Raw genomic sequence first — 19106 nt, 5'->3', positions numbered from 1 at the left:
CGCTCAAAATAAGGAATTTTGAATTTATTAAAAAATGGTAGGAAATAATAAAAATTATGAAAAAAAAAGTGTGTATATAGATAATTTTTCCAAATATTATTTACCAAAAATATTTGAAAACTTTGCCAAACACTAGCTAAATCAGTATTGTTATACTTGCAAAATGTCAATCACATGAATTTGATCAAATTTATCTTTTTATATATGTCGCTTTTATTAGTAATTGAAATTGAAATGAAAAATAAGCTTTATTCCTCCTGGCCAATTCTTAGGAGAGAACTTTGAGTGGGGAAATGAAGTTGATTAGCATGAAGCAAGAGTGCATGAAGCAAGAGTGATCGAGCGAGTGGTAGATGATTAGGGTAGCCTAGATGGATGTATATTCATGGTTCCGACGAAGCCTCTCTAGAACTACAAAGACCACCACCACCACCACAACTGTTACTGCTCAACCGGACGACGAACTACTCTACGGCGTCACTGACCAATTACTCGATTTTATCAAATCCTTCTCCATTGACACCTTTCGAAATTTCTCTCTCCCAGATGAGGACGATGGAGATGCACCCGAGAATGTACGGAAAGATCTATCCGATTGGCAACAGCGTCATGCTTTGCTTGTTCTCTCCAAACTCAAGGTCTTTACTTATCTTTGATTTTATGCATTTTGCTCTTACCTTCTTTTTTTTTTTTTTCCTTTTCTGTTCCCTTTAGGGTTTTTTTAGAAACTGACTTGAAGGAAGATTTAGGAATTGCATTCTGGATGTTGTAAAACTAGGGTTTCTATTGCTTGTCAATATGATTCATCCTTTGAGCTTGTTGAATTAGACTCACTTGGTTTAGTTTAGATTTTGACCCTTTCTCATAGCTTTGCTTGTTCTCTCCAAACTCAAGGTCTTTGCTTATCTTTCATTCTATGCCTTTTGCTCTTACCTTTTTTTTTATTTTTTTCCCATTACTGTTCCCTTTTGGGATTTTTAGAAACTGACTTGAAGGAAGATTTAGGAATTGCGTTTTGGATGTTGTAAAACTAGGGTTCTTATTGCTTTTACAATATGATTCATCCTTTGAGTTTGTTGAATTAGACTCACTTGGTTTAGTTTAGATTTTGACCCTTTCTCATAGATTTCAAGAGGTACTGATGTTTGACTCTGTAAAATATGAAAATTATAGGTAAATACATACATATACAGACCACCTACTGCATTTTGAGGGGTAGTTGTGTTTTTAATCATGCTAATGCATGCATTAAAAACCTTGCATTGCTAATACTATGGTTTGACATGTATTAGTTATACATGGAATTGTACCAAATAGAGTGTATACATAGATTGAAAAAAGTGTATCAAACAAGATATTAATAATACACAAAGCTAGTGCATGTATTATTTTTTCTAATGCATCCTACCAAATGACCTTTAAATGTATTTCTTGTAGGGATTTCAACAACTCATATCAATTCCTATAAAAGTACATATCAGTAAGATTGATATGAGAATGTCAGAAGAAACATAAGAAAGTGTATTTCTTTTTAGTATTAACCGAAAAGGAAAGATTTCCATGTGAAAAGGAAATAAGGGAGTATGCAGTTATGGAAAAGGCTTAGTTTTATACTGTAGTATGAGACAATACAAAGACCCTTAACCTGGTTTCCAGTTTATTTTGTTTACTAGAGTGACTAGACCAAATATCTCAGGCCAGGTTTTTACACTTGTTTTATTTCTATTTGAGATTTAGAATTATTAAGTGGTGGCTGCAAACCTATGGATATGTTTAATAGGGTCAAATTCACTACCAATTTTTGTTTTTTTGGATAAAGGTAATGTTAAAAGTTACCAACAATTTTTTGACTGAAAAATTGGATGTATGAGTTTGTACTCTTTTTGTATAGATTTGGTTATCCTATCCACTTCAAACAACTTTTGAAGTTGAGTTAAGCCCATTATCCATTTTTATTTACATGGTATAGAGTCAGACCCATAGTTGATATTATTAGATGCTTGAGGACCTAGGTATGTCAACGGTATTAGATTCTCACATTGGTTAAGCGTATAAGTTGTAGTCTCTTTATTGGTCTTAGGTATTCCTCACCACCTCTTTTGCAGTTAAGTTAGGCCCAATGTTCATTTTTTAACACTGAGCATGTTGTTTGGCATTAGCAAAGCTTCTTTCGTAGATAGGTTGATTGTTGATGTAGTAGGGAATTTCAGTCATCTCTTTAGAAGAAGAGGCCAACACCAATCTACTAGGCTAGCAACATTTCATATCTTGATAAAATGGTGGCATGTGAAGCTGCCAAATACATGTAACATTTTTTTTTGATGATCGTGGTGTCTGGGCTAGCTTTTGCGCAACATGACTAATTCCACGACATACCTGTCACCTCCCACCAACAACTTGTACTAGGTAGCTCTGTCTACAAAGGCTAAGACAAATGGAAAGAATCACCTCGTGTTTTTTGTCTCCTTGTGATCTGAACCAGAGACCTCATGGTTCTTAACCACTTCATTGACCACTAGGCTACACCTTTGGGTGCCCAAATACATGTCACTTAGACAACCAAAATATTTTTTTTGATAAAGAAGATACTTTGACTTGTTTCTTTTTGTCATTTTGTTGCACAATATAGGTGATCCTGCAGTCCTTCCACTAAGTAGTGTCTTGAGTGGAGTTCGATTATTATATGCCTGTTTCTACCAGTTATTGGCTATATCTGAGAGACACATGTTAGTTTCATCAGCTTGCATCTATTCTCTTCCTACTTCCTGTTACGCACCTTTGCATTACTGTTTCTCTCTGGAGATTTATTTTCTACTGTGAGCTTAACTTTTATTCATACATTTTCCAGTAGATGAAAATATATTATTTCTGTGTATTTAGTCATATTGGGTTACAGACCTGCATCAGTTTTATCAGTTGGCATTTAGTTGTGGTTGCTTGTCTTCACTCTTATCCATTATCTTCTTTAATCGGTTGTTCACTTCATTGCAACATTCAGGAACTCTCACAATTGAGGTTCAAATTATGTCCCCGTTTTTTAAAGGATCACCAATTTTGGACGATATATTTTGCTCTCGTTAAGGGTTTTGTTGCCAAGTAAGTTCCGTGTACTAACTTTGCAAATGCTGTTGTGCTTGTACTTACTGAAGAAGTTTAAGTTCAATTAATGTTGATGATCAGATATGAGCTACGTGCTATACAATTAGATAAGCTCAAACAGATGAGCTTAGAAAGTGAAAATACACCAGATGTTGCTGCATGCGAAGTTGAGATGTCTGAAGCGAAGAAAACAACAGATCTATCGCCTACAATATCTGAGGAGCACAATTAGTATCTCCTTTGGATATGTCACTAGTTATCAGGTATATATTCATTTCTTCTTTCCTGAATCAGCCTATTGTGATTTCTTTTTTTGAAACTGGTAAGGTTGAATTCTTCAGCATTAAGGGTATGCTGGCTACCTCCAAAAAGGGATAATTACAGATTTCCTATCAAATCTATAATCTGGTCTATACCATCTATACAAAGCTGTTTACACCAAAAAAGTAGAGATACTATACAATTCCATTTAACTTTGTGGATGGAATTGGATCTATCTTCAAAACATCTTCCATTTCTTTCTTTCCAGACTGACCACCATACACATGATGGTATTAGCTTCCACCATCTCTTTTGACTCTTACTGCCTCCCCTCCTAATCCAGCAGCTCAACAGATCTGATGTATGTTCTGGCATTGTCCAGTTCATGCTTGTGATGTTGAGAAACAAGTTCCAAATTTGAGCAGTAAACTTACAATGCAGGAAGAGATGGTTATTTGTTTCCCCTGTCAAGTTGCACAAAAAACACCTAGGAACCAGTTGTCTGCCTTTCTTTTGTAGAACTTCTTCTGGTAAACATGCTCTCTTTATCACTAACCAGGTGAAACACTCTACTTTTGTAGGAATGTCACTCTTCCAAAAGTAGTTCCAATTATATTTTGGGGCCCCTGTCATCCCCATTAGTCCTCTTTTGTAGGCATTGTTGACTGAGAAGACTCCATCCTTGCTATGTTTCCACAGGATCTTGTCTGTTGTGTTGTAGTTATAATCATTCCAGCTAGTTTTTCCAGTAGCGCTGTCACCCTCTCCACCTCCCAGTCATTAAGTAGTCTTCTTAAAGATATGTCCCATATTAGTGAGCAAGTTCGTATACAAATTTTGTGCAGCAGAGTTCCTTCATCTTTTTCTTACTTTTACCTTATAACCATTTCAGTGCAAGAAAAGTGGCTCATCTATGAGCAACATTCAAGTGTGCCTTCCTGTTTCTGCTATGCATATTTGAAGGCAGTGTCAATAAAATAAAACAGAATATCTGAATTTTCTGATTTATGATCATAAAAAACTGCAAGCCGAGCAAAATTTTAGATGAAACTCATTGTTGATTGGAAATGCTTGTTCATCAAGAAAAGGGGAACATTTTTGCAAAATTGGTGTGTCATGTGACAACTTCTACTATACCTGCATTACTGTAATTGATAATCTGGTATTGTTCTGCTTCTTAATCAAGCTGTTTTTATAAAATCTACTAGAAATTTCATACATTAATTTGATTTGAAGGCCACCAGTACAGTTCATTTATCTTAACTTCACCATAAAACCTATTTAATGCAACTTGAGCAGTACCCATATAAGAACAATTCTTAAGTTTGCATGTGTGTCTAGCACGAGTATCTAAGGCTATGTAGGAAATATAGTTGAATGAGTGAATGAAATGGGATGTAATTTGCAGGAGTAGCTATAAAAACGAGAAGCAAGTGTGCTCGTGTCCCTAGCATGAGTACCTAATGCAGCAGCAACAACAAGAAAACATGCCCTATGTAGTTCCACAAAATGGGGGTCACAGGAGGGTAGAATGTACACTGACCTTACATCTACCTAAGAGGTGAGGTAGAGAAGTTGTTTCAGATGGACATTCATCTCACAGACAAAAACAATCTAGAATAAGACGTAATTGAAGTACAAGAGACAATAAATAATAACAAACACAACAGATAGTAGCAGAACAATGCTACAACAAATAATACTATAATCAAACTACAGCAAAATACAAGAAACCACAGAGATAGGTGAGTCCTCCTCGCATTCAGAGGACTTCAGTTATGAGTTATTGGATTTTATTAACTTTAGTTGTGTTAGCTTTCAGGCAGTCCGTGGTCTTGTCCCGACAAATTGTTTTATTCTGTTAAGAGGCTTGAGGCTTTCAGACAATAGTATTCAGTTGTAATAGACTTATTTCTAAAATCTATTTCAATTATGATTTTAGTTTACAACTTCCGCTTTAGTTTTCATATGATATGTTTTGATATGTATGCTATGCCAAGGGTTAGCTTGGGATCACTTGTGGTTTCAAGTGCCGTGTCTTGGTTAGGGTGTAGAATCGGGTCGTGACAAAGTTGGTATCAAAGCATTAGGTTCAGCATTAGGTTCAAGTGTCCTAGGATGTCTGAAAAGCCGCATCTAGTAGTTCTTTTTATGGTTGTGAAGCGCACCACACTTATAAGGGGAAGCTACATGATGTTTAGGAAATATTTCTTTTTTTTCATACTCTAGATCGTGCAACCAAGGTATCCCCTAAGAAACATATGCAGATTCATGTGTTGCTTCAATTTTCTTAACTATTCCTCATCTTCGAGGTTATAGAAGTAGTTAGGCTCAATTCCTACTGGATAAGGTGTTCTTAGATAGAACTATCATCATTTCAGAGATTGCACAAAGGGCTTGAGAGGAGCCCATTAGTGTGTTTTAGCCCGTTAATTCAAAATTTTAAGTTCTATTTATGTGAATTGTGTTGTTGAGCCAAAAAATGACATGCATTTGGATTCTTCTATAATCCTTCGTTACATAGAACATTNGCTAGTCATTCTAGATATCACATCATAGAATCGAGATATATCATTAGTATATAAAGCACGAGCCTTTTCCCAAACTGAATAACATGTTTGGGATGAGCGAAACAAGGGCATCAACTTGGAATCGATAGATCGCCATAGGAGACTACATAATTGAGCATCAACCTTCTCCCATTGTGCTTTGACGTTATTATCCGTCTCACTAGCCTTTGCCTTTTCATCTACCACACAAGTATTGTTGGTTAAGTGATCATGAACGCCTTGCCCTTTGCACCATAACTCAACCGAGGAAGCCCAGGCTAAATAGTTTGAGCTTCCCATTAATGGTTCTGAAGTGATCATAGCACTTGAACTACCTATATTCTTGGAGCCAAAAATATCAATCCTTAAAGACATATTATGAATTTAGAGAGAGGAAAAAAAATAAAAAAAAATAAGGCTGGTCCTGGTCAGAATCTGGAAAAAAAAGGGTGTAGTCGCCAGAAATTAGGTCTGATTGCCCGAAACTGGTCGGAATAAGAAAATAAATATACAGTCTGCCTCAGAATGGAGAGGCGACCGCAATGAAAAAAAAAATTGGTCGAAAAATTGGCCGGAACAGGTCTCACGCGCCGGCGGTGGATCTGTCAACTCGCCGGAGAAATTCTTCCGGCGGCGCGTGACGGCGCATGTAGCACTGGTTTCCGGCGGGGATGATTGGGGTTTGCTCGCCGGGAAGTTCCTCAGCTAGTGGTGGTGTTAGTTTTTTGAAAAACAGTGACGGAAAATATTAAATACCTGGACAGCCACTAGGTTATCGGAAAAAAAAACTGTGCGATTTTTTTCTCTCACAATTGCTCTGATACCATGTGAGGAATATAGGAAAAGAATATTATTGAATTGTTGTTGTAATAATTACATAGAGAACCCTATTTATAGACACTATATAATACAATTCCTTACCAAATAAGAGACTATAAACTATTCGTAGTTTGTGTAGGATTGTGTTTTCCTATTCTATTCTAACAGTATTATCAGAGTGTATATATGTATAGAAGTTATGTATCCATTAACTTAGAATTGAGGTGATATGTATTCAGGTGTTAACTAAGGGGTAGTAAGTTGATGTAGATCTCATGGTAGAAGGTAGAAAATAAGTTAGTGGTTAAGATGACTTAGATTATGGTTGAACTAGGAAGTTTATGATACATGCCATAAATGAAAGTATAAAGCAGTTAAGGATTGATATATCTAGGCTTCACTTTGTGATTCTAAAAGGAGCTGTTTGATACTGATAGAGCTATGAATATAGTTTAGACATACGGATGAATAAGTAGTGGTGATGTATGAAAGAAGGAGATGCTAATGTATTATAATTAGATAGACTATAAGATGAAGATCGACTATTATTAGTATGACGTTTTAGAGGACTCGTGTTTCTCAATTTTTATCTAGTAGCTATTAAGCTAGAATAGTATGTGGAGTTGGATTGTTATGAATGTTTGGTGTTAGACACTAAGTTTGAAATGTGAATGATCAACTAATGTGGAAATAAATGATGGTTTGAGGTTATTGATGTTAGTTTTATGGAATCAATCTAGTAGGCTTGAAATAGCATATGTAAGAATATAAGTTTATGAGTTTCTAAGAAGTGTGATGGTGCAAGTATGATATAGATGTGTTCTGTATGTAAGATAATGAATGGTGACTAAGTCAATGGATAAAAGAGATCCTTAAGCATTAGGAAGATAGAAGTGAACCCAAGGTAATATGTGCTTCCATGATATTCTAAGATTATTAAGTGTTATGTGTTCTAAGATTGAATGTTTGAGTATGTCTTATATGGTGTTCTTAAGAGTTGAATCAAGGATTAAGAGATTGAGGGAGTTGTGTCTCTTAGTGAAGCTTTATCCTCCATTGATTTAGAGGGATATGAACTTAGAGGTGGGATGTGAGTAGGATAACAAGAAAGATTAAATTATGAGGTACTAGGGGAATTGGTTATGTTTGCTAGAGTTTAAGTCATATGATGATGATGATTATAGAAACTAGAATAAGTTGAGGGTGGTATGTCTAAAAGGAATATCTTATAACGAAGCTAGCATCTTTTTGTCCTAGTATTAAAGCGGTCATGTGTATATTATCGCTGAGTTTAGAGGATATGGAATAGGCACATGCTTGGAATGTCGGCTTTGATCTAAGGGGGAGATGATAGGTTGAAAGAACCAATTCAAGTCTTATGAATCAGATTGTAATGCATTTTAGAAGGAGTTATGATGAGATAACAATTCATTTCTTTAGTATTCCTCATATTTCAGTCATAATGACATTCTACTCATCTCTTGGGTGTTAGCATCATGTCCATGACCCATGACCCATTCTCATGGACCTCATACAGATTCATGTCCATGCTTAAATGCTAGAGCAATAGCCTTAGAACAATGACCCCCATATTACTCTATGCTTCCATGACTTCTGGCTCTATGATGTACAATTTATGATGTATGCCCCCATGATTTCTCAGTATGCTCATACTCAGTCTTATGTACTCATGATACATTTTTGGTGATAAGTGAAATGACAATATGCTTTGTATGTTTACATATCAGATTTCTTGAACAACTCATGCCTATGATCTATTTGTTCTAAATCCTACTTACATTCACCCATGGTGGTGATGGATGGTTATGACATATTCTGTGCTTACAGTGCCTCTCTATGTATGGTTTATGCTTCAAGTAGATGACATACTCATGCATATTACACTTCTCTCTTTAGGCCCCCATTTATGAGTGTTAAGTAATGATAATTATAAGCTATAATTTAACAATACCTCTCATATTCTAGATCTTCATACTCTAGACCTTTGGTGACCCTCTTGATGTTGCATAGTGGTGTTGATAACAATTGAATGATGGTTTTAGATGAGAAGGTAGTTGTTTTTTATTGGGAAGATTGAGGGATGCTTATTCTACCTAAGGTTATAAAAGTGGAGGGAGATCAAGGATCTATTGTATGAAATAGTTACATGAGAAGTTATGGTGTGTCTCTTGGTTGTAGTCCTTGAAAATTTATGTTAAAGAAATTAGGAAAGATACAAACTATTAGATGGGTTGGTTACCTTGAAGTCCATGAAGTGGTTATAGTGGTAGGCTTTAATATTATGTTGATAACATATGGATCATGCGTTATGCACTAATAGTTTCTTAATTTGAACTCGAGGTTAGTTGAATGGCGTGGTAAGAAAAAGTATTATTCTTGGTGTGGAATTTCGTACAAAAATATAGAATTAGTACCTTCATCTTATGTGTAATACTTTGTGACTCCAAGATAGGCTTGAACATGGTGAGAGCACCGGGTTAAGTCTCAGACTTAAGTAGAAGTAGTCACATATATCCTTGTGAGGGTTATAAGTTGCAACTGTTGAAGGGTAGTATGCAAGAGAGAGAAGTGTAGTTGAGAAGTGTTTCTAAGCTTAAAAGTCAGCAGTTGTATTACTTAACATATAAAGAGTTAGGTGACCCATGATCTATCAAATTAAAGGTATTTGAGTCTAGTTTTGAACACATCAAACTATTTGTAAGTACGATAGTTGTACATAAAGTAATGCTAATTTGAGTAGACATTGTGTTGTTGTGCATGAGCTGCGCGCCAGCCGTGGGTTGAGGCAGCGACTTGTGCCCTGCTGCACGCTGGCTACACACCCAAGACGTTATCCATGCTATAGTGCACGTTAGTAACCCCTATAGAAGACCCCAAAGTCTTGGTTCACCTCCCTAGTTCATAAATTTACCATAGAAAGAGAAGTTCTCAAGAAACTAACTTTCTCCAAGGTTCATCCGCCATCCAAGGTAAGATTTGACCATAGAATTTCATAATTTCTTCATCTTAACACGAATTAATACCTCCTACTCATGATGTTCATAGATTTTCAAGAAAAAGACCTCAAGAACTCATATCCAAGGTTCAAGAAAGGTTTCATGGTTTTTCTTCTTCCAAGATTCTAGTTTTCTTGGGTATTTTGGAGCAACTAAGGTATGTAGGACTCTAATGAGGAATTTCTTTCATCCTCATGTCTAAATTTTCCGAGTTTTCATGAATTCAATTATAGTTAAGGTTTATAGGCCTTCTTTCAAATTCACCATTTTTAATATCCAGTAACACAATTTCTTGAATTACTTACATTCCATATATTGACACTACATCGTTTTATTGAGTAGATTTTATCACACTGATTTAAATTTGTGGGAAGACGTTCCACTAAGTTCCTCTACATTCAAAATTGTGGTGAGTCCTTACATTCAAAGGACTTCAATTATGAGTTATTAGATTTTATTCACTTCAGTTGTGTTAGTTTTAAGGTTATTGGATATTTTGAAGCAATTAAGGTATGTAGGACTCTAATGAGGAATTCCTTTCATTCTCATGACTAAATTTCCTCAGTTTTCATGAATTCAATTTTATAGTTAAAGTTTATGGGCCTACTTTCAAATTCACCATTTTTAATATCCAATACTATAATTTCTTGAATTACTTACCTTGTATACCAATACATTCCATGTATTGACACTATATTGTTTTATGATGTAGATTTCAGCACACTTGATTCAAATTTGCGGGAAGACGTTCCACTAAGTTCCTCTACATTCAAAATTGTGATGAGTCCTCACATTTAGAGGACTTCAATTATGAGTTATTAGATTTTATTCACTTCAGTTGTGTTAGCTTTCTAGTAGTCCGGGGTCTTGTCCCGACTAATTGTTTTATTTAGTCTAGAGGCTTTCAAACATTAGTATTGAGTTGTAATAGACTTATTTCTTAAATCTATTTCAATTATGATTTTAGTTTACAACTTCCCCTACAATTTTCTTATGATATGCTATGCTAAGGATTAGCTTGGGATCACTTGTGGTTCGAAGTACCGTTTCTCAGCTAGGGTGTAGAATTGGGTCATGAAAAACTTGGTACCAAAGCATTAGGTTCAAGTGTCTTAACATGTCTGAAAAATCACGTCTAGTAGTCCTTTTTATGGGTGTGAAGTGCGCCACACTTTTAATGGGAGGCTGCATGATATTTAGGAAATATTTCCTTTCTTTCCTACTCTAGATCATGCAATAGAGCTATCACCTAAGAAGCATATGTAGATTCTTGCGTTGCTTCATATTCAGAGTGATAGAAGTAGTAAAGTTCAACTCCTACTTGTAAGGTGTTCTCAGATAGAACTATCATCATTTCAGAGATCACACAAAGGGCTTGAGAGGAGCCCCATTAGTGTGCTTTAGCCCATTAATTCAAAATCTTCTGTTCTTAGTTAGATGAATTGTGTTGTTGAGCAAAAATATGATATGCATTTAGATTCTCTTATAATCCTTCGTTACATAGAACATTCATGAAAGGACAAAGTATGTGTCCAAATTCTTGGATAGTATTGTCACACATAAGATAATGTTCTTCAGGATGTTATGATTTATTAATAGAATAACCCAAAATTAGAAGTGTGAATCTAGAATGGTTGTATTAAGAACAGTAGTGATAATGAATTATCAAATTGTAGTATATATGTGTATTTAAGTTACGTATCCATTTAACTTAGAATTGAAGTGATATGTGTTCATGTGTCATCTAATGGGTAGTAAGTTGATGTAGATCTCATGGTGGAAGATAGAAAATAAGTCATTGGTTAAGATGACTTATATTATGGTTGAGAACTAGGAAGGGAGTTTATGATACATGTCATAAATGAAAGTTTAAAGTGGTTAAGGATTGATATATCTAAGCTTCACTTTGTGATTCTAAAAAGGAACCTCTTGATGCTTATGGAGCCATGAATATAGTTTAGACATACGGATGAATAAGTAGTGGTGATGTGTGAAAGAAGGATATGCTAATGTACTATACTTAGATAGACGGTAAGATTAAGATCGACTATTATTAGTATGAGGTTTTAGTGGACTCGTGTTTCTCAATTTTTATCTAGTAGCTATTAAGCTAGAGTAGTATTTGAAGTTGGGTTGTTATGCATGTTTGGTGTTAGACACTAAGTTTTAAATGTGAATGATCACCAAGGTGGAAATAAATGATGGCTTGGTGTTAGTGATGCTAGTTTTATGGAATCGATCTAGTAGTCTTGATATAGCATATGTAAGAATATAAGTTCATGAATTTTAAAAAAGTTTGATGGTGCAAGTATGATATTGATGTGATCCGTAGGTAAGATAATGAATGGTGACTAAGTCAATGGATAAAAAAGATCCTTAAGCATTAGGAAGATACAATTGAACCCAAGGTAATATGTGCTTCCATGATATTCTAAGATTATTGAGTGTTATGTGTTCTAAGATGGTATGTTTGAGTACGTCTTATATGGTATTCTTAAGAGTTGAATCGAGGATTTAGAGATAGACGAAATTATGTCTCTTTTTGAAGCTTTTTTCTCTGTTGATTCAGAGGGATATGAACTTAGAGGTGGGATGTGAGTAGGATAACAAGAAAGATTAGATTATGAGGTGCTAGGGGAATTGGTTATGTTTGCTAGAGATTAAGTTATATGATGATGCAGTGGCGGAGCCACCCTATCTTTAGTGGGGTCATCCGACCCCCCTTCGGCGGAAAATTATATTATTTTTACATGGTTTAAATAATTTTATATGTATATATAGTAGATGTCGAACCCCCTTAGGCTACTTCGTGTGTCTATTTCTTCAAATTTTGAACCCCCTAATTAAAAATTCTGGCTCCACCACTGTGATGATAATTATAGAAGCTAGAATAAGTTGAGAGTGGTATGTCTAAAAGGGATATCTTATGACGAAGCTAGCATCTTCCAAATATAGTTTGTCCGAGTAAGTTAAGCATTCATATGTATATTATCGCTGAGTTTTAGAGGATATGGAATATGCACATGCTTGGAATGTCGACTTTGATCTAAGAGGAGATGATAGGGAGAATGACACAACTCAAGTCTTGTGAATCAGATTGTATTGCATTTCAGTAGGAGTTATGATGATATATCAATTCATTTCTATTCTAGAGTATTCCTCATATTTCAATCATTATGACATTCTACTCATCTCTTGCGTGTTAGCATCACCCCAGGACCCATAACCCATACTAATGGACCTCATACATATTCATGCCTATGCTCAATTCTAGAGCAATAGCTTTAGAACAATGACCCCTATATTACTCCATGAACCATGACTTCTAGCTCTATAATGTACAATTTATGATGTATTCCCCCGTGATTTCTTAGTATGCTCAGTCGTATGTACTCGTGATTCATTCTCGATGATAAGTGAAATCACAATACATTTTGTATGTTTTCGTATCAAATTTCTTGAATAACTCGTGCCTATGATCTCATTGTTCAAAATCCTACTTAGGTTCACCCATGGTGGTGATGAATGGTTATGACATATTCTACACTTACAATGCCTCTCTATGTATGGTTTATGCTTCAAGTACATGACGTACTCATGCCTATTACACTTCTCTAAAGGCCCCCATTTATGAGTGTTAAGTAATGATAATTATAAGTTATTATTTAACATTATCTCTCTTATTTTAGATCCTAATACTCTAGTCCTTTAGTGACCCTCTCAATGTTGCGACAGTGGTGTTGATAGCAGCCGAATGATGGTTTTAGATGATAAGGTAGTTGTCTCTTATTGGGAAGATTGGGGTATGCTTATTCTACCTAAGCTTATAGAAGTGGAGCGAGATCAAGGATCTATTGTATGAAATAGTTAGATGAGAAGTTTTGGTGTCTCTTGGTAGTAGTCCTTGAAAATTTTAGCTTGTAAAGACGCTAGGAAAGATAGAGACTATTAGATGGGTTGGTTACCTTGAAGTCCATGAAGTGGTTATAGTGATAGGCTTGAATATTATGTTGATAACATATGGATGAATGCATTATGCACTAGTAGTGTCTTAATTTGGACTCAAGGTTAGTTGAATGGTTCGGTAAGAAGAAGGAATATTCTTGGTATGGAATTTCCTCCAGAAATATAGGATTAGTACATTCATCTTACGTGTAACACTGTGACTCCAAGTTAGGCTTGAACATGGTGAGAGCATGCAGTTAGACTCAAACTTAAGTAGAAGTAGTCACATATATCCTTGTGAGGGTTATAAGTTGCAATTGTTGAGGGGTAGTATGCAAGAAAAGAAGCATAGTTGAGAAGTGTTTCTAAGCTTAAAAGTGTATCACTCAAGTCATAATAGAACTATTCTTACCTCATGCCCATGGTACCGAGTTTCCTATCAAGTACCTTTAGATGGGGTGTGACCCATGTTCTATCTATATCATTCATACTTTATGGATCCATGTTGGTGTCTCACATAAATATGCCTATGATTCCTTCCATTGAAATATTATAAGAGTTCCATTATCAAGTATTACAAATCCCAATAGATGCAAAGTTCATTTTGTTTATTTTCTTCATGCCTATGCTAATTCTTGCACTCTTAGCTTGTGCTTCTACATTTCTTATTATGGATTGCTAGACCCCTATTGTTAGTGCAATTTACTTTATTCTAGTGTATATAGAACAAATAGCCCAAATAAATCTTAATTTACTCTATTCTCATATTTATTCTAGCTTTGATCTTCATTCAAGGACGAATGATCCCCAAGGGGAAATATTATAACGCCCTGCAACTTCCAAGCATAGATTTGAACTATTTTCCGTATGCGTATAGGCTCGAACCTGATGATTTCTTAGTTGTACATATATGATTAGGTACTTTACTAAGTGCGGTCAGTGTATTGTATGTTCAAGGGTCGTAATGTACCTCAAACACCAAGCCAAGGTCAAAACCTTCCTACCAGCTAAATTTTTTTGCAAAAGTTCATGTAAGAGTCAACTTCAAACGGCCATATCTCTCAACATATGTAGAGTTAGGTGATGCATGACCTATCAAATCAAAGGTATTTGAGTCTAGTTTCTAACGCTTCCAACTTTTCATCAATACGATATTTGTACACAATGTAATTCCCATTTTACTAGACACTATCTTGCTGTGCACGAGCTGTGCCGGTTGCGTGCTAGCACCTCACTGAGGCGGCAACTACTGCCTTGCAGCATGCCGGCTGCAGGCCCAAGAAGTTATCTACGCGATAGCGCACGTTACAAACCCTATCAAAGACCCCAAAGTCGTGGTTTCTCAAGAAACTAACTTTCTCCAAGGTTCATCCACCATCCAAGGTAAGATTTTACCACAGAATTTCATAATTTCTTCATCTTAACACGAATTAATGCCTCCTACTCATGATATTCATAGATTTTCAAGGAAAAAACCTCAAGAACTCATATCCAAGGTTCAAGAAGGGTTCCATGGTTCTTCTTCTTCCAAGAATCTGGTTTTCTTGGGTATTTAGAAGCAATTAAGGTATGTAGGACTCTAATGAGGAATTCTCTTCATCCTCATGTCTAAAATTTCTCAGTTTTCTTGAATTCAATTTTATAGTTAAGGTTTATAGGCCCACTTTCAAATTCACCATTTTTATAATCCAACAACATGATTTCTTGAATTACTTACCCTGCATACCAATACATTCCATGTATTGATGCTACATCATTTTATGATGTAGCTTTCAGCACACTGATACTGATTCAGATTCGCGGGAATACGCTGCACTAAGTCTACATTTAATATTGTGGTGAGTCCTCCTCACATTCAGAGGACTTCAGTTATGAGCCATTAGATTTTATTCACTTCAGTTCTGTTAGCTTTCGAGCAGTCTGGGGTCTTGTCCTGACATATCGTTTTATTCGATTTAAAGACTTTCAAACATTAGTATTCAGTTGTAATAAATTTATATTTGAAATATATTTCAATTATGATTTTAGTTTATAGCTTCCGCTTCACTTTTCATATGATAGGCTTAAATATTTTATGCCAAGGGTTAGCTTGGGATCACTTGTGGTTCCAAGTACTGTGTCTCAGCTAGGGTGTAGAATCAGGTTGTCACAAACTTGGCATTAGAGCATTAGGTTCAAGTGTCCTACGATGTCTGAAAGCCACATCTAGAAGTCCTTTTTATGGGTGTGAAGTGCACCACTTTTATAAGGGGAGAATACCGGAGTTTTAGGAAATATTTCCTTTCTTTCATACTCTTAATCGTGCCACGGGGTTATCACCTAAGAAACATAAGCAGATTCGTGGCTATAGGATGTTTAGGAAATATTTCCTTTCTTGCCTACTCTAAATCGTGCTATAGAGTTATCACCTAAGAAACATATGCATATTCGTGCGTTGCTTCAATTTTCCTAACTATTCCTCATCTTCAGTGTGATAGAAGTAGTGAAGCTCAATTCCTCCTAATAAGGTGTCTTCAGATAGAACTATCATCATTTCAGAGATCCCTCAAAGGGCTTGAGGGGAGCCCATTAGTGTGTTTTACCCCATTAATTCAAAATCTTACGTTCTTATATATATGAATTGTGTTGTTGAGCGAAAATATGATCTGCATTCAGATTCTTCTATAATCCTCCGTTCCATAGAACATCATGAAAGGAGAAGTATGTGTCCAGATTCTTGGATAGTATTATCACCCATAAGATAATGTGATTTGGATGTAATGATTTATTAATAGAATGACCCAAACTTAGAAGTGTAAATCTAGAATCGTAGTATTCCTTACGGTTGGGATAATGAGTTATCAAAGTGTAGTATATATATGTATATAAGTTATGTATCCATTTACTTATAATTGAGGTGATATGTATTCAAGTGTTGACTAAGGGGTAGTAAGTTGATGTAGATCTCATGGTGGGAAGTAGAAAATGAGTCATTGGTTAAGCTGACTTAGATTATGGTTGAACTAGGAAGGGAGTTTATGATATAGGTCATTAATGAAAGTATAATAAAGTGTTTATGGATTGATATATCTAGGTTTTGCTTTGTGATTCTAAAAAGGAACCGCTTGATGCTTATAGAGCTATGAATATAGTTTAGACATACAGATGAATATGTAGTGGTAATGTGTGAAAGAAGGATATGCTAATGTATTATAATTAGATAGACTTTAAGATTAAAATCGACTATTATTAGTATGAGGCTTTAGTGGACTCGTGTTTCTCAATTTTATCTGGTAGTTACTAAGCCAGAATGGTATGTGAAGTTGGGTTGTTATGCATTTTTGGTGTTAGACACTAAGTTTGAAATGTGAATGATCACCAAGGTGGAAATAAATGATGGTTTGGGGTTAGTGATGCTAGTTTTAGTAGGCTTAAAATAGCATATGTAAGAATATAAGTTTATGAATTTTCAACAAGTGTGATGGTGTAGTATGATATAGATGTGATTCCTAGGTATGACAATGAATGGTGACTAAGTCAATGGATAAAAGAGATCCTTAAGCGTTAGGAAGATAGAAGTGAACCCAAGGTAATATGTGCTTCCATGATATTCTAAGATTATTTATGTATTATGTGTTCTAATATAGTATGTTTGAGTATGTCTTCTATAATGTTCTTAAGAGTTGAATCGAGGATTTAGAGATAGATAGGTTGTGTCTCTTTGTGATGCTTTCTTCTCCGTTTATTCAGAGGGATATGAACTTAGAGGTGTGATGTTAGTATGATAACAAGAAAGATTAGATTATGAGGTGCTAGGGGAATTGGTTATGTTTGCTAGTGTGTAAGTTATATGATGGTGATTAAAGAAGCTTGAATCAATTGAGACTGGTATGTCTAAAAGGAATATCTTATAATGAAGCTAGCATCTTCCAAATATAGTTTGATCGAGTAAGATGAGTGTTTATGTGTGTATTATCGATGAGTTGATAGGATATGGAATTGGCCCACAGGCTTGGAATGTCGGCTTTGATCTAAGGGGGAGATGATAGGGAGAAAAGAACCAAATCAAGACTTGTGAATCAGATTGTATTGCATTTCAGGAGTTATGATGAGATAGCAATGCATTTCTACTCTAGAGTATTCCTCATATTTCAGTCATTTTGACATTCTACTCATCTCTTGCTCGTTAGCGTCATGCCCATGACCTATGACCCATGACCCATGACCCATACTCATGAACCTCATACATGTTCATTCCCGTGCTCAAATTTTAGAGCAATAGCTTCAGAACAACGACCCCCATAGTACTCCATGAATCCATGACTTCTAGCTCTATAATGTAAGATTTATGATGTATGCTCCCATGATTTCTCAGTATGCCCAGTTCTATGTATTCATGATATATTCTTGGTGATAAGTGAAATCAGAATACGTATGTATGTTTTCATTTCAGATTTCTTGAACAACTTGTGCCTATGATCTCATTGTTCTACATCCTACTTACATTCACTCATGGTGGTTATGGATGGTTATGCCATATTCTACGCTTAGAAAGCCTCTCTACGTATGGTTTATGTTCAAGTACATGACAGCCTATTATACTTTTCTCTTCAGTCCCCATTTATGAGTGTTTAAGTAATGAGAATTATAATCTATAATTTAATAGTATCTCTCTTATTCTAGATCCTCGTACCTTAGTCCTTTAGTAACCTCCCGATGTTGCGATAGTGGTGTTGATAACAACTGAATGATGGTTTTAGATGCAAAGGTAGTTGTCTTTACATTGGGAAGATTAGGGTATGCTTATTCTACCTAAGGTTATAAAAGTGGAGGGAGATCAAGGATCTATTGTATGAAATATTTTGATGTAAAGTCTTGGTGTTTCTCTTGGTAGTAATCCTTGTAAATTTTAGCTTACTAGTATATGGGCACGTGCGTTGCACATGTATCCCATGTAAATTTTTTAAATTCATTAAATGGATTAAAAATTTATGAAATATATATGTAATGAGTAATAAAATATATTAATTAAAAATGAATCTTTAAAACAGTGAGAAGAAACACCAAATGAGGGCCGTATGATAATGTTTAAACATAATTCATTTTAAGCAATAAATTGTTAATTTGAACAGTAGTTAATAGTAGTACAGTTCTAATAAAAAGTCATTAATGACTAATTTGAGCCAAAAAAAAAATACAGACTTAGTATGATCAGAAATTCATAGAAATCAAATTTTAAAAAGTTTAATAGAGACAAAAATCCAAAAAAAATAAATACAACATACACATCCTTGTTAAGACTTTATTCAAAAGAATATAGTAGATGTGAAATAAATAAAGAATTAATACATAATTTTCTGAGTCTTGTCTACACCTTCTCCCATAACCAATCAAAATTCAATGTCTTCTTCATTGAATCAAATTCAAACATGATCAA

General features: G+C 35.1%; 1 protein-coding gene across 10 annotated transcripts in view; it reads left to right on the top strand.

Moving 5' to 3' along the window:
* The first annotated feature begins 314 nt into the window (after nt 1-314).
* Nucleotides 315-19106, top strand: part of LOC125871770 (uncharacterized) — a 34033-nt gene continuing 15241 nt past the window's right edge. For 8 of the 10 annotated variants that reach the window (XR_007447039.1, XR_007447038.1, XR_007447040.1 and 5 more), the window contains exons 1-3: nt 315-638; nt 2999-3096; nt 3181-3362. Coding sequence is in view for 5 of the 10 variants with exons in the window: in XM_049552437.1 (XP_049408394.1) it covers nt 372-638; nt 2999-3096; nt 3181-3331 (516 nt within the window). In the remaining 5 variants the exon portion in view is untranslated. Of the gene's footprint in view, nt 639-2998; nt 3097-3180; nt 3363-4252; nt 4414-10457; nt 10621-19106 lie in introns of those variants that run through there. The other 2 variants (XM_049552436.1, XM_049552438.1) reach the window with 2 other exon arrangements.

The sequence above is a fragment of the Solanum stenotomum genome, chromosome 7 (assembly GCF_019186545.1).
Source record: "Solanum stenotomum isolate F172 chromosome 7, ASM1918654v1, whole genome shotgun sequence".
Classification (NCBI taxonomy): Eukaryota; Viridiplantae; Streptophyta; class Magnoliopsida; order Solanales; family Solanaceae; genus Solanum; species Solanum stenotomum.
This window is presented reverse-complemented; position numbering and strand designations above follow the sequence as displayed.